At 43.1% G+C, this 22,707-nt stretch overlaps 1 protein-coding gene across 1 annotated transcript in view; it reads left to right on the top strand.

Moving 5' to 3' along the window:
• Nucleotides 1-7,427: 7,427 nt before the first annotated feature.
• The window catches only part of Ccdc39 (coiled-coil domain 39 molecular ruler complex subunit), a 37,704-nt gene continuing 22,424 nt past the window's right edge, over nucleotides 7,428-22,707 (top strand). Inside the window, exons 1-9 of the mRNA NM_001415040.1 lie at nucleotides 7,428-7,632; nucleotides 10,621-10,740; nucleotides 12,745-12,891; nucleotides 14,032-14,190; nucleotides 15,146-15,238; nucleotides 15,330-15,458; nucleotides 18,160-18,351; nucleotides 20,415-20,518; nucleotides 21,865-21,997. Of these exons, the coding sequence (NP_001401969.1) occupies nucleotides 7,543-7,632; nucleotides 10,621-10,740; nucleotides 12,745-12,891; nucleotides 14,032-14,190; nucleotides 15,146-15,238; nucleotides 15,330-15,458; nucleotides 18,160-18,351; nucleotides 20,415-20,518; nucleotides 21,865-21,997 (1,167 nt within the window). The 5' untranslated portion in view covers nucleotides 7,428-7,542. The remainder of the gene's footprint in view (nucleotides 7,633-10,620; nucleotides 10,741-12,744; nucleotides 12,892-14,031; nucleotides 14,191-15,145; nucleotides 15,239-15,329; nucleotides 15,459-18,159; nucleotides 18,352-20,414; nucleotides 20,519-21,864; nucleotides 21,998-22,707) is intronic.

Below are 22,707 nucleotides of genomic sequence, written 5' to 3'. Positions count from 1 at the left end.
CTGAATTGATATGTAAATCAATAACTGGGTTTTTGATCTGCAAGAGATGGGCTATCCAGTGAACTTTTAGAATAGCAAAAACCAAACAAAAACAAAAAACAAAAAACAAAAACCCCAAAAAACCTAAACAAAACAAAAGTTGTCTAGAGTAGAACAGAATAGAGAGAGCAGTCTGAAAAGCTGTCTCAAATAGAGAGCTGTCTGGAGATCTCCAGAGAAAGCGGAACATAGAGAGGTCATTCCAACAAACTGTCTCTAGCAGGACATAGGCCTTCAGCTTGGACCCATGACTTGATTTTGAGTCCTTTGTTTTCCCCACTTCCAGACACGCCGTCCCTCAGAGCCCCTCTCCAAGCCAAGGCTGGCCCTGGGCATGTATACATACACATGTACCCAATACACATACGTACACATATTCATGTATACCTATATACATATGTTCACATGTACACACACCACTGTGATACACACACAGCTCACTGTGACTTAATTTCATCATCAAACACAAACATACACGGACTGTACTCAGTTACTTAGTACTTCTGCAAGGCAGACACTGGAAAGATAAATCCTGTGACTATGTAGTTCAGAAAAGCTATTAGGAGGTCTGCAATCAGGACCAGGGCGTAGCGAGGTGGTAAAACACTTATCCTCTACATGCAAAGCCCTGGGTTTGATCCTCTGTACTGAAAAACAAAAAAATCAGTCACTAGAGAAGTTTTTCTTTAATGTTTTTCTTCATCAAAAAAATGTTTGCTTTAAGTAGAGCCATAGTCAATTTTTATGAGAAAAATATAAATTTAGGTGAACCCATTTGTTAGTTCAGCAAGTATTAAGATGTTAACAGGTACCAGAAACAATGAGTGGAACGTTGGGACAATTGCAATGCTATCAGAAATCCTGCAGCTTCTCTACACTGAGGCTAATGCTCTGTGATAAAAACTTGGAAGCCACATTAATGTGCCCAGGAAACCATGGATGCAGCGTGTGAAGGACGCATTTCACAGTGTTAGTCCCTGGACAAGAGCCACTAAACAGGTGGAACACAGCAGTCATTGGCTTTATGACTGTCTCCCACTCGTGTGTGTTTCATCTTCCATCCTGTGTCAGGCTGCACTGCCTCAGGGCACTGGGCACACGCCAGCTAAGGTGCAGTTCTGTACACACCTTATACTCAGACAGTCTCAGAGTGTTTTTCTAATTCTGCTGTGGATAGATTATCTGTTTACTCAGGTGCAACTATATAGAGAGTTATATAAAAGAAGATCTCAATAAATGGAGAGATGTACATTTCTGTGTGGTGAGACAACATGAGCATGGTGGTATACATGCTGCTGGAGCGGTAGCTGAGAGCTACAATCTGATCACAGGCTGAGAGGGAGAAAGAGGAAAACTCTGGTCGGGTGTGGACTTGTGAAACCGTCAAAGACCACCCCCAGTGACACATTTCCTCCAGAGGCCACACCTGGTCCCCTAATCCTATCAAAAGGCTCCACATCCTGTTGACTAAGCATTCAAATACATGAGCTTGAGCGATGGAGGATGGAGGCCATTCTTATTCAAACCACCACAGATGAGTGAGGCACTGGCCACATGTCCCAGTGGTTAAGGGTGACAGCTGGTGGGCCTGATGACCTGAGTCCATCCCTAGAACCCACATTGTGGGAGGAGAGAACCAACTTCTCAAAGTTGTCTTTGACCTCTGTTGATGACATACATACATATACACATACGTACATGCAAGGGGGTGGTGGCAAATACTTTTAATCCCAGCAGGGGCAGCTGGATCTCTGTGAGCTGGAGACCAGCCTAGTCTACACAAGTTTCAGGACAGAGGGAGAGCATAATAGAGAGACCTTGACTCAACAATCGATCAAACAGACAAACATTTTGGTTTTTAAAATCATTTCCACACTGGTAAGTCAGCACAGAGAGTAGAGGTACTTGTGGTGCAAGCTTTACAACTTGAGTGTGATCCCTAGATTCCACAGTGAGAAGAGAGACCTGACTCCTGAAAGTTGTTCTCTGCACTCCCCATGCACACCGCATCATATATGCAGTTAGTTACACACACACACACACACACACACACACACACACACACACACACATTACACATCTAACAATGCATATGTCAAGGATAGCACATAATTTATTTAGAGGACATTAATGGGAGAACCACAGATTCTGTTACAAAGTTCCTTCCTAGGGCACAAAACAACACATACAGCTAAAACAGTGCCCATGAACTGACATGGCACACTTAAATCAACTCTTGGCTCTGACAAAACTGGCTAGTCGGGCCAACTGTCACCACAGATATCAAAATGAAAAAAAAATGCAGTGAGAGATGGTCAGTAAGACAGGAAGGAGTGTTTCCTCTCCTCCTGCTGGCTTCCCAAACACGTTACCAAGAGACGGGTCAGCACCAGCTGTGTCCAGGTTTTTGGTCTCTTATTCAAAAGTTTGACACAAAGGCACAGTGTTTCAGCCAAGGTGACTTCAAAGCAAGGTGACCATTCAGGTTCGATACGCTGTCAAGACTGACACTGGGTCACACGAACGAGGATACCCATGGCCTGATTGTTGTTTTTGGCTATTTTATGGGGTCCTAGGGGCATAGTTGGGGGTTTGACCGACAGACTTGGATGATGGAAGCCATTGCTCAGCGTTCATGCTCCCTCCCACGATGCAGACTTTTAGTCATTGGCATGTCCAGTTATGCATAAGCATAGATCGTAAATTGGAGATTCTCCTGAAAACTTCACCTCGAGGACACGGTTTGCCTTATTGTATACACACTCCAAAACAGTTTATGCCAAGCCAGCCCTCCTATCCTCATACCTGGATGTATTAGAAATCTGTCAGAATGGACAGAATGCCTCTAAGTTTGATGGCCATTGAGGATAGGACTTATTCTCAGATAAGAGTATACACACAGCTCAGCACAGATGGACATCCTGGGTGGCTCTGTGCTTTGCTCAGGAAAGAGCGTGTGAACAGAGCACATACAAATGAGAATCCTGGGTTTCCCAGTGCCTTGTCAGAACAGGGATGCACAGTGTCCAAGCCAAGTGGAGTCAGGTTGCTAAGCTATTCCCTATGCTTGCCTTACTCACTGGGTCCTGGCCACTCTTATTCCTCTTTCTTTTATTTCCTTGCCGTAATGAAAGGAATGATGTACTGCCTTCCATGGACCCCAAAGTAACAGGACTAATCAAATGTGGGATGGAATTTCTTACCATTAGCCAAAATAAGCCTTCCATCTTCTTAGGTTGATTATCTCAGGCACTTTGCTACTGTTACTGAAAACCGTGTAACTTTGACCAATGTCAACATGGTTTACATTAAGGGAGAGATTTTAAATAAGTGAATGGTGACATGAGGCACTTTCTGATTCTAGAACAGCAGGGGCTGATCAAATGTGAAGGACATATCTTGAGGATAAAACTGGCAAATTTAGTAAAGGGTTGAATTTGTGGGGAAAAATACTATATTTTAAGGTAATGATACTCACTCATAAATGAGCTCATTCATTCAACCTATAGCCAGTTAATCAGGTCCCTTTCCTTGCCAGGCCTTGTAACCAAGGTCAATCTCCCTGAGGCCTGGTGTACTGTGATTGCAGGCAGCAGCAGCCTTGGTGGTGCACATGACCTGTTTCTTTACGAGCTGCCCTTAGGGATGTTAGAGCTTTTCAAGGGACGTTCATGAGTCTGACAGCATGCTGTCCTCAGTATGGAGTCTATACATGTGCAGGGTGTTTTTGTGAAGTCCCAGGCATAATTAGGGTTCATGTTGGTTAAGGTTGCCATGTCCACGCTTACCAAGATGCAAAATAAAGAAGATGAAGCTGATACCCTGCGCTGTGCCAGACTCAAGGCCCTGGCTGCCACATCTCAAAGAATTCCATCTCAAAAAAAAGTGAAGACTTACACTTCACTTGAATTCACATCTTGAAAGAAGATGTAGCTGAAGACATGGTGTTTGGGAAACAGGCCTTCCGGTTGGCTATGAGGTCAGATTCTCAGGGCTGGTCTCGGTCGGCACTCTGGAGGCGTCCCCAGCACTGCCTCCTTAATCACTCACACTAACCAAACAAACACCTTACCCAGAATAAATACCTGCAGTTGAAACAAGTTAGTTAAGTGTTGAAAGTCATAGCACTGGCCACTTGGGGGATCACTGTAAGTTCAAGCCGTAGTGAGTTTCCACCTTATACAGTGACCAATAAGAAGAAATAGCATTGTGGGTGAATAGGATCAAAATACATTGCATGGAATTCTAAAAGCTGATAAAAGGAAGAAACTGTAAAACTAAACTCAGCAAGATAAGGTAACAGTAGCATTCGCTAAGTTAGAATTTACCATGGTGTTATCGAGCATCAAAGGCAGTTTTCTGGTGGGCATGTAGCTTGGTAATAGACGATTATATAACACGTGAGAAGCCTTGGGTATGGCCCCTGCTCTGGAAACTTCTCAAAAGCCAATGTTCTTTTCCCTAGACCATTATCTGTAGAATTCATGTGTGCATGCACACATATTCACAATTTATAACGAGGCTATAAGTAAGACTGAGTACTAACTATATAAATAGTTTGATGTATGGCAAGTTATTCTTGTTTGGTTTTCTGGCCTTGTAAAGCTGGTAAAATGAACAAAACATTTTGTTAGCTTTGGTCTCCAGATCCCACCATGGGACCGACAGGAAGCAGCTGACTGGAGCAGCAGCAAACGACCACAACATTGTACAGCAGAGACCGGAGTGGGTCAGACTTTGACACTGATCTCCCCATTGCACCAGAGACTCATGAATACTTACAGGCCCTGCAAGAGTCCAACGAAAGAAAGACCTGCACAGTGTTACATCCCTGGGCTGCACTGTCTGTTACAGATAACTGTCACTAGTCTTTAAATATAATAAATATTCACATGTATACCACCTACCCAGATAGACCCAGGTAGGGCTTACTATGGATATAAATAGAAGACAAGAGTCAATTGTTCTTTCTAAAGAGGAAAAGAACCAAATGACCTCCCAGCATTTCAGATATAAAGTACCAGGCTGGGTTGTATTTGAAGGCCTCTTGTAACTCTGTTACGCTGTGAAACCTGACTCTTAAAAAAAAAAAGAAAGAAAAGAAAAGAAAACCCCTGAAATGTGTCTTCACTTACAACAGGAGTAAAGAAAATTCAGTTTACGAGACTAAAGTGACAGTGGTTGTCAAGGGCCCCAGGAACAAGTCCCTGTGGTGACTCCTCTGCAGGCATGCAGAGCCAGGAGAAGGTACACCCATCTCATCCCAGGGGGTAGCAAAGGAGGTTCAGCAGAGAAGCACGAACACTTTCCTCCTGTTAAGTCATGCTAATCACCACGAGACTTCTTTTAGGGATAAAATGATAAATGGAGAAACAGCAGAGCAGCCCATTCTGTGCTCTTAATCTCAGCTACAGACCGAAGAGCTTCACAGGTTGTTTATTACATTCCAATCTGTGATAGGAGAGATTGTGGGGAGGAGGGGGAAGCTGGAGAATTTCTGGTGTGCATTTTCTCTACCTAGGACCACTGGTTTTTAAGCTGCCACCTCTGCAGAACTAGAAGGTTGTAGGGCTAATAGTGTGAAGTGTCCTAGAGCTAGCCGCCTTTAGCTATGCCTCCTTTTGGGGGAACAGGGTGCACATTATAAACAGTTGGTCCACAGAGCCACCCACTGATACCCTGCGTCATTTTCTTCTTGTCCCTGACTCTTGCTGTGGATGATTAAGATGCTACAATTGCTGCCTCTAGTCCCTGCCACCAGAAGTCCTGTAGGGGACGGATCTAGAGAGGCCACCGGGCAATGGCAGGAACCAGCTGCTGGAGCTGTATTGCAGTGCCCGTTGGGTGCCTGAATGGGTGGAAATGGGCTTGGATTGAAACCGGCAAAGATTCAGAGCAGCCAGAAAGAATTTAAGAAGTGAATGAACTTTTCAAATACCAGCGCCTACTGTTCTCCTTGGCTTACTTTCTCAGCAGTGTGGGGAGCAAAGGGCATTTGGAAAGCAGTTGGTGTATTAAGTCTGCCCGCTCGCCTTTTGGGTGGGTGGTGGGTAGGAGTGTTGTGGTGTGTGCTTCTGTCTAGACATCTCATAGTGGGTGCCAAACCATGCTTATGTTAAAGCTGACTGACTTGAGCAGAACTCCGGTGGTGTAGAGTCGGAAACCCAGAGCCAAATTATCTTGGGCTATCTTTAGTCTCCTTAATAGCTATTCGTTGCCCATTTTGCCAGCAATACATTTTTGGATTGTATTAACTTAGCAGATCACTAGCTTTCACCAACCCCAAAGCTAAGAATGTCATCACATTTTATCTGAAACCTATAGATAGCACCGACTTCCCAACTATGCTATTGTTGGGAAGAAGCAAAAGAAACTTACTCCAAGTACTACCATTCCATTTTCAGACTCCATTTAATCATAGGGAGAAACTAAATTCAAGGTCCCAGATCCTAGGGAAGCCAGGGGCTTCTGTTGTAAACTGTAGTCTGCAGTAACAGGCATCTCAGGGACAACTTCTCCATCTTGCTGACAGCGTTAAACAAGTTCATAAGCAGCTGACTTTGTCCCCTTACCACTCTGAGCTCCAGACTTAATGCTAGGAGAATGAATTAAAGACCTTGAAGCCAGGTGCCCTAGATAGGTCCAGTCTCCAACAGGTACTCCCTTGTTTAACCCATAATGTCAAAATACAATTGGGCAACACTGCAGTTCCCACCAGCTCCCCACCTCGATTTGTGTTATCATCCTATAATAATGTTGTATAATCTCCCTCCCTGGATGCGGTTCAGATCCCAAACTGGCTGCCTCCCTGAGCACTCAGAAAATAAAACATTAATTATTTTTAAGTTTCCGTCTCTAAAGTGAATTTTCTCAGTTTCCACCCCAAACGCAACACTATACAGTTCTTGGTGATGTTTTTAACAATGCATTGGAAAATGCCTTGATTTATGACTTCCTTTTCTTCTGCAGTTACGAAAACTTATTGAAACAAGTTTCCATGCCAGAACACGCTATTTGGAGCAGTCTGGATCTGTGTTCCCAGATCATGGTCCCTCATACAAGGCTTAAAAATAAATTCGAAGTTCCTTTTGGTTACTATAGTATCCCTTAATCTGGTGGTCGTCCATCCTGGTATCCTGTAGTCCACCATCCTGCCACCCCGGGAACCTTATGTCTTCCATCCCCGAACTTTGTGACCCTTTGAAGCAACTGTGCTCCAAGATTTACACGTTCTGGAAGTCCTGGGAGTGTATCTATCCTTGCAAAAATTTGAGCTGTACCTCACTGTCATAGGTAAGCAAATTCTACCGGCTGAGAAAAGGACACGGAAATTCTCAAAGGAAGTTCCGCCTTCCAGCCGGAGTGCTTCCTGTTTGGTAACTAAGGGAGCCTGGCTGTTGCTAGGGCCGCGGAATACAGTCCGGTAGGCTCTGCAGACTCCGGCTGCGAGCTTCTGGGAACGGTTTGGGGGACTTGGCTGTGCTCCCTTCGAGCCCGTGCACCATGAGCAGTGAGTTCCTGTCAGAACTGCACTGGGAAGATGGGTTCGCCATTCCCGTGGCCAATCAGGAGAACAAGATCCTGGAGGACCAGGTGAGGAGGATTGGGTGGGATTTAGGGGACAGGAGAGAGCAACTGAGGAATGGTGAAAGGACTGGTTGAACACCGCCAGGACAGCCAGATGAGGGCCTGTGGGAGGATGGATGGCCAAGTGAAGACTAGGTAAGGACTGTGAGTAGAGGATGCAGGGCCAGGTGGGTGTTCAATGGGAATCAGGGCAGGGCCAGGGAAAACCAAGTCCCACGTACAGGTGCCGCGCTGCCCAACTCGTTTGCTCCTCTTGTTCCCTGACTTCATCACTTAGATCTGATACCCGTCGTCCTCCCCACTTTCTCTGCTGCTTCTATCAGTTACTACACATTTGAAAGTTTTATCGAAGCAACAATTTCTATTCAGGGTCATAAAACCAGCTGTTTCAGGTCCCAGCTACCGTGCTTTCCCCCGACCAATTAAGCTTCGCAAATGCATTGTTGGTGTTTGCTTAGTAACTGCCATTTATGCATGTGCACACGCAAGACACATTCTCGCGAGCATTTGTGTTTCTGTGATGTTTAAAGTGGCTTGAGTTGCTTTCAAGGGAAACATTTCAGTGAACTATACAGTGTAGAGTTTCAGAGTGAGGATCAAAGTGTCACAGGATGGTGAAATATTTCACATTTGTAGGACAAACCTGCACCAACTAAAATACATACAGTTAAGCCTCGGTTTTTTTTTTTTTAAACTGCAACTGGCTCACAAAGTTTATACATCTTTAGCAGTCAGCCCAAAGTCCCACGAATGGTGTTAGGGTGTGGAGAAGAGGGTCCAAGAACCGAGGAATTGTACAAATTGACAAAGCAGAAGAGAATATTTTCTGCCCTCTGAATAGTGAGCATGAAACCCAGGTGGGTGAATCTGCTGAGAAGATTGGAATGTAGATAATGCTCTGCTCTGATCTCTCCTCTGGTTAGGACTAGGCATTTCCCCTTAAGGACGGACCATCAACATTAGGACAGGTAAAAAAGTCACTGCTAGAGCCCCACGGAGGTTTAGAGCCAGCCCACCAACCTGATGTGTATCTTGTCAAACTAGAGATGAGGAGTGGGAGACAATCGTATAATTAATATATTATGCAATTGTAGAAGAGGTATTTGGGAGAGCAATCCTGCTGGTTCTATAGTCAGTATTTGAACTTAAGGTTCCTGTCCTGTAGTTTTTATGCTCCCCCTTCCCTTGCATTACCTATCTTTTTTTCTGGTATGTGTTTGTGATGTGTGGTGGCGGATTTGACTGAGTAGTGTACACGTGTGCTCATGCGTGCAGAGGCCAGAGATCAACCTGAAGTGTCACTCCCCAGGCTCCTACCTTACTTTTTGAGGCAGGGTCTCTTATTGGGATCTGGGGCTAAGATTAAGCTAGGACTAGTGAGTCTAAGAAATCTTCCCATCTCTCTTAATGCTGGGTTACAAGGGCGAGTCACCACGACTGGCTTTTATGTGTATGCTAGCAGAGCAAAGTCCGTCCTTCCTTCCTTCCTTCCTTCCTTCCTTCCTTCCTTCCTTCCTTCTTTCCTTCCCTCCCTCCCTCCCTCTCTACCTCCCTCCCTTCCTCCATCCCTCTCTCTTCTTCTTTCCTTCTCTCCTCCATTCTTCCTTCCTCCTCCTCCCCTTCCCAAGCTGGATCATCTGAGAGGAGGGAACTTCAGCTGAGAAAATCTCTCCATAAGCTTGGTCTGTAGTCAATCAAGCCTGTGGGGGATTTTCTTGACTAATGGTTCATGCAGGAGAGCCACACCCACTGTGGGCAGTGTCATCCATGGATAGGCAGTCCTGGGGTTGTATAGGAAAACATCTAAGCAACCTATGAAGAGTAAGCCAATAGCATCCCTCCATGGCCTGTGCTTCAGTCCCCACCTCCAAGTTACCTCTGCTGCTTGAGTTCCTATTCCAATGTTATCAGTGATGAGCTGTTATCTGGAAGTGTAAGATGGGATGAGCCATTACTTTGGGTCATGGTGTTTATCATAGTGATAGAGACCTAAGATAATCAGCCCACAGATTGGCAGTGAGATAGGGTTTTCCTTTTGCCCTACAGGGAAGTAATCCTGCTGTAGGAGAAGTGCATGCTACATGAGCTATAGCCCTAACTTCCCAAGATAATCTCTAGATGGCAACGTTATTTACAGAAAAGGTCAGTAGAGTTTTACTATGGAAATTTAAAAAATCAAGACAGCATGTACTGGATATTTGTGTCCTTCCAAAACTCTAATCTAATGCCCTAATTTTCAGTGTGATGGATAGGATCTCTGGAGGGATGTTTATACTCATTGCTTTTCTTGTTGCTGTCATAAAACACCATGATCAAGGAAACCCATTAGTGAAGGCATTTAATGGGGCTTAGAGGGTTAGTAGTTTTGTAGGGGTCCCAGTCAGTGTCGGCAGAAATAGCTGAAATCTCAATCTCAAAATATAAGCAGGGGACAGAGAGCATACTAGAAATGGTATGAGTCTTTAAAAGCCTCAAGGCCACCCCCAGTGACACACCTTCTCCAAAGCCACACCTCCTAATCTTTCCTAAACAGTTCTACTAAGTAGGGACCAAGTATTCAAGCATGAGTATGTGGGACCATTCTCATCCAAACCACCCCAAAGGTGGAGTTCTCATAAATTAATCAGTGACCTTATAAAAAGAGAAAAGAGAGATAATCTCTGTTATGTTTAGATACAGTAAGAAGACATTTGTTTGTAAAGAAGAAGGCCTCATTAACAATCTTGCAATTCTTTTTTTTTTTATTTATTTTTTTTCTCTTTTTCGGAGCTGGGGATCGAACCCAGGGCCTTGCGCTTGCTAAGCAAGTGCTCTACCGCTGAGCTAAATCCCCAACCCCAATCTTGCAATTCTTAACTTGCATAATTGTGACAGATATACTTCTGTTTCTGTATCAAGTCTCTGGTATTTTTGTTATACTATCTCAAACTAGCTATGATAAAAAGTAAATGAAAATTTAGTTTACCTCTTAATCATGGCATTTGTTTCTTACAGTTAGCAAAACTACACAAAGAAAAATCAAACTTGCAAGATCAGCTTCGCGACTATGAAGATCGAATTAATTCTATGTCTTCTCACCTTAAAAATGTCAATCAAGAGTTTTTATTTACACAGGTACAGGAATACTGTTGTCTATAGTCATTGGGTATTACGTATTGCATTTGCTATTATGATTTTATGTTAGAGATGTAATGGGAAACCCCATCCTAATCAAATGATTATGAACATAGTTTTAAACCTAAAGGAGATAGAAGGAATGTTCTGAGAAGCTTAAGTAATGCTCTCAGTTGTCAGCAAAGACTCGGTGAAGAAGAAGTTACCATCAAGCTCTTACAGAGTGTTAACTAGTAGTCCAGCACAAGGAGGGGGCCCCTGGGGGTAATACCGAGTGTCTGAAGGCAGACAAAGCTGACTTGTGGCTGTCAGAGCTTCTGTCTCCAGCTTAATTATTCAGCATGGACCTCTGGACTCACTTTGGGTACAGGTCTGTCCCCACTCTTCAGCAATTCTTGTAGTGTCATGGTGTTTTAGTGCAGGTCAAGATTAGAATTTTAGTTTTTATGATACCATCTTGCTATAGAGTTGGTCTGAAACATATGATCTTAACACATTAGACTCCCAGGTGCTGGGATTATAAACGTGTGCTGTCACAGCTGGTTCTAGGGATTGGAATCTTAACACTAATAGTGATGTTCTTATGTTTAGAAGACTTTTCCGATAATGGGTAGGCAAAATTCATTTTAGACATACTGACATTGGGGCTAATAGAGCTGGCTCAGCTTTTAAGAATGTTTGCTGAGGGGGCTGGAGAGATGGCTCAGTGATTAAGAGCACTGACTGCTCTTCCAAAGGTCCTGAGTTCAAATCCCAGCAACCACATGGTGGCTCACAACCATCTGTAATGAGATCTGATGCCCTCTTCTGGTGTGTCTGAACAGCTACAGTGTACTTATATATAATAAACAATAAATCTTTAAAAAAGAAAAAAGAATGTTTGCTGAGCTCCCAGAGGATCCGGGTTCAGTTCCCAGCACCCATGTGGAAAGGTTTACAGCCACTTATAACTCCAGTTCTTCAAGGATGGCCTCTTCTGGCCTCCATGAGCCCCGTGCCATGCATGCACTCGTGTGCATAGACACATAAGTAAAATGCAAAAACTAAATCATAAAAGCAATATTAATACAAGTCCACTTCAGTTAAGATGGGGTGACTATGTAGAGGCCACAGGAGCCCAGCCCCCGGCACACATCAGTGCTGGGAGCGTTACAGTTTCCACCTCAAGAAATTAGTAAGTGTATACTTTTGAGAAATAGTTACATTCAAATAGACAAAACCGTGCTTTATAAAAACTTTATATTCAATAAAGATAATGACTTACCTTATTGGATTTTATTATAAATCCTAATGAAAGTTTTGCACTTAATTAATTTTCTAAACAGTCCTTAGGATTACTCCAGATTTGATGAGCAATTGATAAATTATGTCTTCTCAATTCCTCACTATGCTACTGAGTTAGGATTGGAGGAACAGAGGGTCTCTGTGAGAACACCTTATTACCATGAACCTGGATTGTGGAGACCAAAGTCAGTAGCCTTCACCCAGCACTAAGCAGCTTTGATACTGTAGTTAGACACTGAGAGCACACCCTTGAAAGGCTCTCTAGCCAGAGTCTTCTAATAAACAGAGCTAAATATAGAGACATCACTCTATACTAATACATTCTGAGAGATGTTCACCCCTTGGCATGTAAATCATTCTCAAACTTGTCTCTGTTAAGTAGAATGAGTGATTAATTCAATATAAACCCCATTTTCTCAATTATTATAACCAATATTTCTCACTTTTTGGTAAGGATGAATTATAGCTTCTAGCTCTCACCTTACCAGTTTCTTTTCTTTAGTTTCTGCCACATAATACCTGAACTCCTGACAGTAGTCCCCTGGGAAGTCCATGGCTAACCTTATCGCTCAGCAGTGAGAGATAACTGCAGAGGGACCGCAGGCTACAGTGGGGGAGTTTACTGAGTTTAATCTGAGCAATTGGGTTGGGGTTGTTTTGTGCAGTGATGTATTACATTTTATACTCTAGAAACGTAAAGCTATGTCTATTATTCTTCAGTCTCTTTACAAAGCAAGGGAGTGTGAAATCGAAAGTGAAGAACATTTTAAGGCCATTGCTGAAAGAGAGCTGGGACGAGTCAAGGATGAGATCCAACAGCTGGAGAAGGAGATGGCCATCATCCTCGAGCGCAAGAACGACAAGGAAGTGGGTGTGACTTGCGGTCCTGCTTCTGCACCAGCGCTCTCCAGGGAGAACCGACCTTTTCTCTGAGGGTTACTTACACATTGGCCCCACCCCCACCCCCAGTGAAATGATGGCATTGTGGTTTGAAAGAAATGATCAAACATTGCCTTTCTGCTATTAGTAAGACCTGCCTTTCTGCTATTAGTAAGACCTGCTTACAGGCACAGGCCACATTGTTAGCAGACAAATAACTTTGGGTTTTAAATTTCACCTCAAAGTTTTACCTTTCATACTCATCTGTCAACCTGGGGACCGGTCTTGGTTAGCTTCTCTGCCGCTGTGCTAAAAACACTGACCACAAGCAGCGGAGGAGAGAAGAGGGCTTGTTTGGTTCACATGTACTGATCTCTCTTGACCCTTAAGAGAAGTCAAGGCAGGAACCCAAGTAAGAGCAGAGGTAGGAGCCATGGAGGAACGCTCCCTACTGGCTTGCTGGCAGACTCATGTCAGCAACTTTTCTTATATCTCCCAAGAATTCAACTCAGTGTGCCGGGCCCCTCCACATCAGTCATTAATCAATGCAGTGCATATACATTCGTATACAAATTTGAATTTTGTAAAGTAATGTTTGTATATCCAATGTAAATAACATTTCCTGATTTAATATGTTTTCTTTTGTGGTTATGGATTCATTAAGTGACAACATTTACAGAAATAATTTATCCCCTGTATTGTATTTACTTCAATTGAAAATGCTTCCAAATCTCTACATAAGAGAGCTGGAAATGGGCTGACTTTGTCATGTGTTTAAGCAAGCATGTCAAACTAGATGTTTTAACTGATCCCCACACTCTCACATATTTAGGGTGGCTTTGGTTTGGGATCTAATGAGTTCTCTCTGAGAGAACTGCCTTAAAGCTTTTTCACAAGAACTTTAACTTGACCAACTGTTTTTGACCTTGTCTGATCATCTCTGTTTTGTAACTGAAGAATTAAAATACAAGCACGGTGGTGATAGAATAAAACATATGATGCCACAAACAGGCGGAAGGCAGAGCCTGGCTTTCTCCGTTTCTTTAGTCGTATAATGTATGCTTGTTATGTTTGCACAATGAATAATGTTTCGTTTTTGCCTGCTGTCTCCCATTCCTTGGAAAGTAGAATGCTATATTTAAAGCTACTCAAAAGCTGGATGGCTTGAAATGTCAGATGAACTGGGACCAGCAAGCACTGGAAGCCTGGCTAGAAGAGTCTGCTCACAAAGACAGCGACTCGCTCACCCTTCAGAAGTACTCTCAGCAAGACAATAACAAGATCAGGGTGAGGCCTTAGGACTTTTTAGAACGGCTTTTCTCTACATCAACCTTTAAACACGAAGTTGTAGTTACTGAGTTTAGAGCCAACTGTCCTTGAAGGTTTTGGGCCAGGCTCTCCTCTGAGAACCTTTAGAAATGAAACGTCGTTTTCTCAAGAAAATCAGTGCAGTCAGATCCTCCAGCCCGTTGCTGCCTCTGAGTCCATATGACTGACCAGGACCTGAGTTATGACTTCACAGGACATTTCAAAGCATTTCAGGAGAGAAAGTTCTAGTCATCCTAAAACTATTAATTAATTTTGGTTCCTTTGACATTTAATTTGAATATTCCTTGTAAGTTCTACTGACTTGAGATAATATTGCAGCTGATAAGTTGTTTCTTGTAAATTTACACTGTGTAAAATCCACTTAGAATCTCATCTACCGGGATAGTGAAGCTACTGTCACACATATAGCTACCAAATGCACAATTTTAAATATTTTTTTTTAATTTTTTTTTAAGATTTTATTTTATTGTATGAGTACACTGTAGCTGCCTTCAGACACACCAGAAGAGGGCATCAGATCTCACTACAGATGGCTGTGAGCCACCATGTGGTTGCTGGGACCTGAACTCAGGACCTCAGGAAGAGCAGCCGGTGCTCTCAACCACTGAGCCATCTCTCCAGCCCCCAATTTTAAATATTTTTAAATGGCACGTTATGTTTTTATTTTTCTCCTAATTTGTGTTAAAAGTCATCTTAGAAACAAGCACATTTTCATGGGGCTATATGCGAACAGTACATTAATGCTTTGGGAGCTAGACCATAAGAAAAATACATATTGTTTTATAGTATTCCATTATAGTATTAGATAGTATTTACATAAGACGTAATGATACAGAATGCTAGCTATGCTCTATGCCAGCTTTAATACTGAAAGAACATAATAGTCATACGTGTTTTCTGTAACCACGCACAGGCCCTGACTCTGAAGTTAGAAAAGCTGACCATGGAGTGTAATGAGAAGAGGAAGCTTCTAGACAATGAACTCACGGAGACGCTAAGTGCGCAGGTTGGTCTACGGAGATGCTCCTTAACTTCCAAGGTGATATTTGCAAAAGCACTTGGATTAATGGAAGTGTCATCTTCTATTTGTTCCACAGTTAGAATTAGATAAAGCTGCACAGGATTTCCGGAAGATCCACGTAGAACGACAGGAGCTCATTCAGCAGTGGGAGAACACCATTGAGCAGATGCAGAGGCGGGATCAGGAGATAGACAACTGCGCTCTGGTGAGCCAGCTCCAATCCTGTGATGCTGAGATGGTATGGTAGTAATTCAGGCCATAGGGACTGAGGAGAAAGTTTTTAGGAAATCACTAAGAAGCAGGATGCTGGTAGACACAGTTGGAAGATCAGGAGGGGTGATCTTGAGAAGAAGAAATTGAGGAAGAAGGAAAGAGGCAGGGAGAGGTGCTAAAGCCGCTCTTCATTTGAGTGAAAAGGCAAAGAGCAGAGGTGACTGGCAGCTCGGACTTCTGAGAAAAGCCTGGATGCTTGTTTTGTTGACAGAAGGGCCGAGCCTCCCTGGAAAGAAGGACAGAGCCATTCTGGTTTTAACAGCAACAGTCCCGGAAGGTTGGAGCCAGTGTCTTCTCTGAGGGTGTATTGAAATTAAATGTTGTTTCTGCAGAATGACTGCAGTTAAATACCACATCGTGTTCATTCTTAATTGTTGAGGCTGATAAGGGTGTTTACTTCTTAACATCCTGTTACTTTCAAACCTCAAGCCCTATTGTGTAATGTGATTCAAGCAGGTCCAGGATCCCAGGTTTCCAGCCGATGTTTTGCATACAGCCCAAGACTGTTCAGTTAGGCTTCTCTTCCAATGATCCTGCTCCCTTTCTCCAGCTTGTATCTTACAACCAAGCAACACCCGTGCTAAATCCAGGGAACCACTTAATCATAAAGAGCACTGTTAAGAAACTTGACTGCTGCTGTTAGCATTAAATTATCTGCCTAAGTGGCAGAGAAGCCAATGTGATGACACTTTCAAGTGAGCATTTGAACTGTGTAAGCTTAGAAGATCGGGCGATCCTTTGGCTGTTCCAGCATAATAGTGACACAGAATACTACATTAAGAATGCTAATTGATAAGGAGGACACATAAGAACACTACCGTGAAAATTAGTTATTTGATAGAATCACCTTTGGAGAGACTTTTTCTTTATATTTTCATATATATATATGTGTGTGTGTGTGTGTGTGTGTGTGTGTATGTATGTATGTATGTAATATTGACTACATACTATGAATGTATTGACTATAATATATGTATATGTAATAATGTATATATTTATATACACACACATATAGCCTGCTCAATCTGCATGATGATACTTGTATGCATGTTTTCAGGGCTGACCATTTGGTATTAGATAATCAGTGTGCTCTTCCCCAGGGAAGACCATTCCTCTCACTCTGTGTTCCTTAGTTGCCTGTAGTTCTTTCTATAGGGCTGGGGCCTCTTTGTCTTTTATGTATTCACTTTACAATGTTTATTGTTATCCTTGTTTAGCTCAGGTTTAGGTCATGTTGGTGAGACTTTCCCGTTTTTTATGTTACAAGGAGATGTAATCTCACAGCAAACGCCCAGCCTCTCTGGCTTGTATAATTTTCCACCCTCTCTTTCTCAATGTTCCCTTGGCCTTAGGCGTGGGAGTTGACTGGGCTCCACAACTTGCATTTGATTGGCTGTGGTTTTCTGCCATAATGGTCTCAACTGTCACAAAGAAGTTTCCTAGATGAAGGGTGAAGTCTACACGTATCTATGGACTTAGGGACAATATTTGGAATGTAGTTAGAGATTAGGTTAGTTTAATAAAGTGTAGTTTCTCCTCCAAGATCCATGACTTTACCAGCCCTGGGCAGTTGGCTGTGTTTCTAATATCAGGAATGGTTTACTGCTTATGTTGGCCTTATGTTCAATTAGAGAGTTGCTGGTTCCTTCTAAGGTATGAATGCCACTACTGCACCCTTAGGGCTATTGTGCCATGCTGCTCAGTAACGTGGTTCATAGGCCTCTTAAATGGACTGTTGGTGATTCCTTCCTTTGGAAGCTTGCATGGCTCCTCCTAGTACCATGAAAGCTAGTTCTCAGGGTGGAGGCCGTACTACCCATCGACAGTCGGTGGCTCCTGTGGGAGAGGGGTTATAGTCTTCTTTTTCTCCTTTTATATAAGATAAAAAACCCTGAGGACTATCTTTATTATTGTAATTTCAAGACCATCATACACCCTAAGTGAGAACATTTTCATTGAAACCAATAATAACAAATGATGTATTTTTGTTTTGTGTGGTTTTGTTAATACAGGGTCTCTTTGTGTAGTCTAGGCTGGCCTTGTACCGTGAGCTCAAGGCTGTTTCAAACTTGAACTCCTCCTCTCAGCCTCCTGAGTGCCATGTGCACCAGATCTGGCTAAATGTTATTTATAAAAGATGAAAATCAGGGCTCTAGACAGTATTTAGAAAATGTCACTGAGGCCTAAGATTCTATGTGTAAACTATTCAGTGCTATTTCTGTTTTGGTTTCTTTTTGGGGAACTTTCCCTTTCTGTGTAAAGGCCTAGCCACTTCCTTGCTCTTCAGCTCTTCCAGATGAAAGAAATCATAATGTCATTCAAAGATGTGAACTCATAGATATTCAGGTGTAGCATATTGACAACCCCATCCTGTCTGAGCGAGGTGCGATGGCAAACACTTTAGCCCCAGGCAGATCTTGTGTGGTTAAGGTGAGCCTGGCCTTCACAGAGACTTCCAGGCCACCCAGAGCCACAGTGAGATCCTGTCTCCAAACAACTGTGAAAAAGCACTCCCCACAACAGCTTACATATTTGAAAAGACTTTTAAAATTAAAAAGTAAGTACTTAACTCCCTTTTATTTTAGTTGGAATGTACTAAATACTTGAGTGTATGCACCTGTCTCGATTTTCAGGCATTAGCACGGATAAAGCAGGAAGCAAGAGAAAAAGAAGGTGTGGTGAGAGAGAAGATCAAGTTTCTGGAGAATGAGGTTGGGAACAACGTAGAGTATGAACGAAGAATTTCTATTGCTGAGCGTAAAGTGTCAAAGTGCAGGATGGAGTACCAGCGACAGGAAGCCAACAGAAATCAGCTGAAGGATGAGGTGTGCCACACAAGCACTGGCCTGCGGTCATACAGATTCCTCAGTCAATGGCAAAGGCCTGTTTGACTGGGGAGGCCTGCTGCTCTTTCCCTTAAGTCTTCGTGTGTGTGTGTGTGTGTGTGTGTCTGTGTCTGTGTATCTGTGTGTGCATGTGCGTGCATGTGTGTGTGCATGTATGTGCATGTGCGTGCATGTGTGTGTGTGCATGTGTATGTTTGTGTGTGTGTGTGTGTGTGTGCATGTGCGTGCATGTGTGTGTAATGGCAGACGCTGCCTTTGTGTGGCAGATACGACTCACAGCATCAGCCCTGACTTGACCTCGTGACATTGGGCAGTGTTTTCCGAGGCTCAGTGGTGCTGACTGTCCTTATATACCTGTTGCCTATCGATGCTTTTTTTAGAGAAATGCCAGGTCAGGACCTTTGCTCATGTGCAACTGTTGTACTCTTATTACCAGTGGGTGGCATGGGTTGCTTGTGTAATTTGGAGGTGACACTTTTTCAACTCCATGGTTTGGAAGTTCTGCAGATTGCCTATGCATTGTGTTGGTGTCCTAAGCTGTGCAGAGGAGAGCAATCCTATTTCTTTGTTTTGCTTGCATGGCCTGTACTTTGTCTTAGCGCTTCTCTGTCTTTTTCTGGACAGTTATAAAGTAGCAGACCTCACCTCGAGGCTTTAGTCCATGCTGAGTTAATTCTATATCCAGTACAAGAGGAATAATGTATTGTTATTTATATTTATTTTTATATTAAGTAATACATGTTATTACCTTGCAATGTGGGTCTCTGGTTTTCCCAGAGTTGTTTCTGGAAGGAGCTGCCTTTCACTGTTGTGGGTTTCTAGAAGTCAGCTGATGTATACAAGCACATGGGTTGATTCCGCCCTCTGCTCTGCTCTGTTGGTCCATTGGTCTAGGTGTCTGTCTGACCATACTATTCTGATTGCTGTTGTTAGAAAGTAGGAAATATAATTACCCAAGCTTAATTTTTCTTGTTCAAGATTGCTCTAGGTAATTTACAGACTTACTTTATAGCCCCTTATGCCTTTTAGGGTTGTTTTATCCTTTTCTGTGATGGAAGAATTCTGATTCACACTGGTGAGAAGGTGAACTTATCAACTATGGAAGTCAGCATGGAGTTCCTTAGAAAACTAGTGATTGAACTACTGTTACATATGGCCCAGTAGTGGCTTTCCTGGTTATATCTTAGATTTCCTGTTTGAAGCAATTTAGATGAACAGTCAAATGTGTGGAGGATGGCATGAAACGTCACTGTAGGATGTGAATGAGGTGTGTGTCACTGTGGAATGTGTATGAGGTGTGTGTAACTGTAGGATGTATATGAGATGTGTATTATGAAAGATAGGTGTGAGGTATGTGTGTCACTGTGGGATGTGTATGAGGTGTGTGTCACTGAGGATGTGTATGAAGTGTGTGTCATGGAGGATAGGTGTGATGTGTGTGTCACTAGAGGATGGGTGAGGGAGGCGGGTGGGTTGAATGTTGAGGTTTTCTATACCCAGCTGTGCGTGTCAGGGTATCTATTCACATCAGGCATCCTCAGCTATGGTTCTCAGCCTGTGGGTTGCGATCCCCTTGGAAGCACTGAATGACCCTTTCACAGGGGCTCCCATCAGATATCCTGTATACCAGATATTTATATTAAGATTCATAACAGTAGCAAGATTACAGCTATGAAGTAGCCGTGGGAATCATTTATGGTTGGGGTGACTACAGCATGAGGAACGGTATTAACGGTCACAGCATTAGAACGACTGAGAGCCACTGATGCAGAGTCATGTTACCCCTGAGCAGTTCGTGACTACATGGTTTTACATGCACTTTCAACTTTACATGTGGTGATATTTATCATTTTGAATGTTATGAAACAAAAGGTTTTCTAAATTTTGATTGTGGGGATCAAGATAGGCATTATTTATACAATGCTGCTATTTTTATAGGTGTTATTTTATGATTAGAACTTCAAGTGGGAAGAATAGCATTTCTCAGAAAAGAAACTTATTGAATGTGAACATGTAATTTTTTCCTGTCTAATGATAAATAGCTGGATACTTTAAAAACCACTCTCAATAGAACATCCAGTGATTTAGAAGCTCTGAGGAAAAACATTTCCAAAGTAAAGAAGGACATCCTTGATGAAACAGGAAGGTAAGAAAAACCCATATAAATGTATATAAATATTAAACATTTTGTGGTCTATATTTAGAAAATTATTAGTGGTTAAAATTATTTTTGTAATGCAGATGCTTCACTCCTTCTTAAAAGGGGAACAAGAATACCCTTGGCAGGGAATAGGGAGGCAAAGTTTAGAACAGAGGCAGAAGGAACACCCATTCAGAGCCTGCCCCACATGTGGCCCATACATATACAGCCACCCAATTAGACAAGATGGATGAAGCAAAGAGGTGCAGATCGACAGGAACCGGATGTAGATCTCTCCTGAGAGACACAGCCAGAATACAGCAAATACATAGGAGAATGCCAGCAGCAATCCACTGAACTGAGAACAGGACCTCCGTTGAAGGAATCAGAGAAAGGACTGGAAGAGCTTGAAGGGGCTCGAGACCCCATATGAACAACAATGCCAACCAACCAGAGCTTCCAGGGACTAAGCCACTACCTAAAGACTATACATGGACTGACCCTGGACTCTGACCTCATAGGTAGCAATGAATAGCCTAGTAAGAGCACTAGTAGAAGGGGAAGCCCTTGGTCCTGCCAAGACTGAACCCCCAGTGAACGTGATTGTTGGGGGGAGAGTGGTAATGGGGGAGGATGGGGAGGGGAACACCCATGTAGAAGGGGAGGGGGAGGGGCTAGGGGGATGTTGGCCTGGAAACCGGGAAAGGGAATAACAATTGAAATGTAAATAAGAAGTACCCAATTTAATAAAGATGGGAAAAAAAGAAAAAAGAAGGAAAAACTAGATAAATTGAGCTTCAATATAAAAAAATTATTTTTGTAAATACATGCAAGATTATAACTGTTAACATTCTTTTTTTTCTGGTGCTGGGTATGAAACCAAGGGTCTTGAATGTGGTAGGTAAACATTTTACCACTCAGTGGCACCCCTGCCCACTGAGCTCCACCTCAACTTACAGAGCTCCACCTCAACCCACTAAGCTCCACCCCCAATCCACTGAGCTCCACCCCAATCCACTGAGCTCCACCCCCAATCCACTGAGCTCCACCCCCAATCAACTGAGCCCTACCCCATCCTACTAAGCTCCACACCAACTTGCTGAGCTCCACCCCAGGCCACTGAGCACTGCCCAACTCATTGAGCTCCACTCACCTTATTTGCTCCATTATCAAACTCCAGATTTTCTTGTTTTGTTTTGTTTTTCATCAGAGAGCTCAGAGCAATAGTTGTATAGCCTACCAGATATATGATGATAATGAAAATGTTTACAGCAGAAGCAACTATTCTTGTGTGTATGTGTCAAATACTCTTTTATGCATGTTTTCTATATTTTCTTACAAACATTATCTAGATTACAAAAACTCAAACATCACAATGAGATTGTAAAACATAAATTAAAGATGATAACTGAGAAGACCATATCCATTGAAGAGAAAGCTACCAACATGGAAGACATGCTGAAGGAGGAGGAGAAAAATTTGAAGGTAAGTCTTATTTTGGATTTTTACAGAAGCACAGCAGTTTTCCAAAGAGTGAAATACTTTGTGCTCGGAATTAGAGCACTGTGAAGTCTCAGAGGGCCCTGGTTCTAAAGGCAGCCCTGCACTGTGTCCTGTAGCCCATTCCCTTCTCGTGCCTATTCTCCCATGATCCCCTGCCAGCCTGGTGAGTGTGCTGAAGCACAGCTCTTAGCAAGTGTCCTCGCTTAGAGCACTCTGCCTCCCCTTGTTCTGCTGTGTGTACTCATGGTCAAAGCCTCCCCTCGTTCTGCTGTGTGTACTCATGGTCAAAGCCTCCCCTCGTTCTGCTGTGTGTACTCATGGTCAAAGCCTCCCCTCGTTCTGCTGTGTGTACTCATGGTCAAAGCCTCCCCTCGTTCTGCTGTGTGTACTCATGGTCAAACCCTCCCCTCGTTCTTTGGCTCACTGTCAGTATTCCATCTTTGTTTTCACCTTTTACAGCCGGGGAGCATTTTTGACAAGTGGCCTGTGATGTGTGCCATTTCACTAATTATTTGGGCGTCTAGTGTGCTAGTGATAGTAGATCCAGCTTTCAAGAAGCCAGGGGAGGCTGCTTTGCCATTTTCTCTTTGGAATCTTGAAAATGGCACTAGGTTTTTGGCATGGCAGCCCTGCTTCCTGATTTCTGTCTTTTGTTGATGTAGGTGAAGGGATAAGAAGATGGAGCAATTTAT

The sequence above is a fragment of the Rattus norvegicus genome, chromosome 2, assembly GCF_036323735.1.
Source record: "Rattus norvegicus strain BN/NHsdMcwi chromosome 2, GRCr8, whole genome shotgun sequence".
Taxonomy (NCBI): domain Eukaryota; kingdom Metazoa; phylum Chordata; class Mammalia; order Rodentia; family Muridae; genus Rattus; species Rattus norvegicus.
The sequence above is the reverse complement of the archived record's forward strand: the minus strand, read 5'-3'. Positions and strand labels throughout refer to the sequence as shown.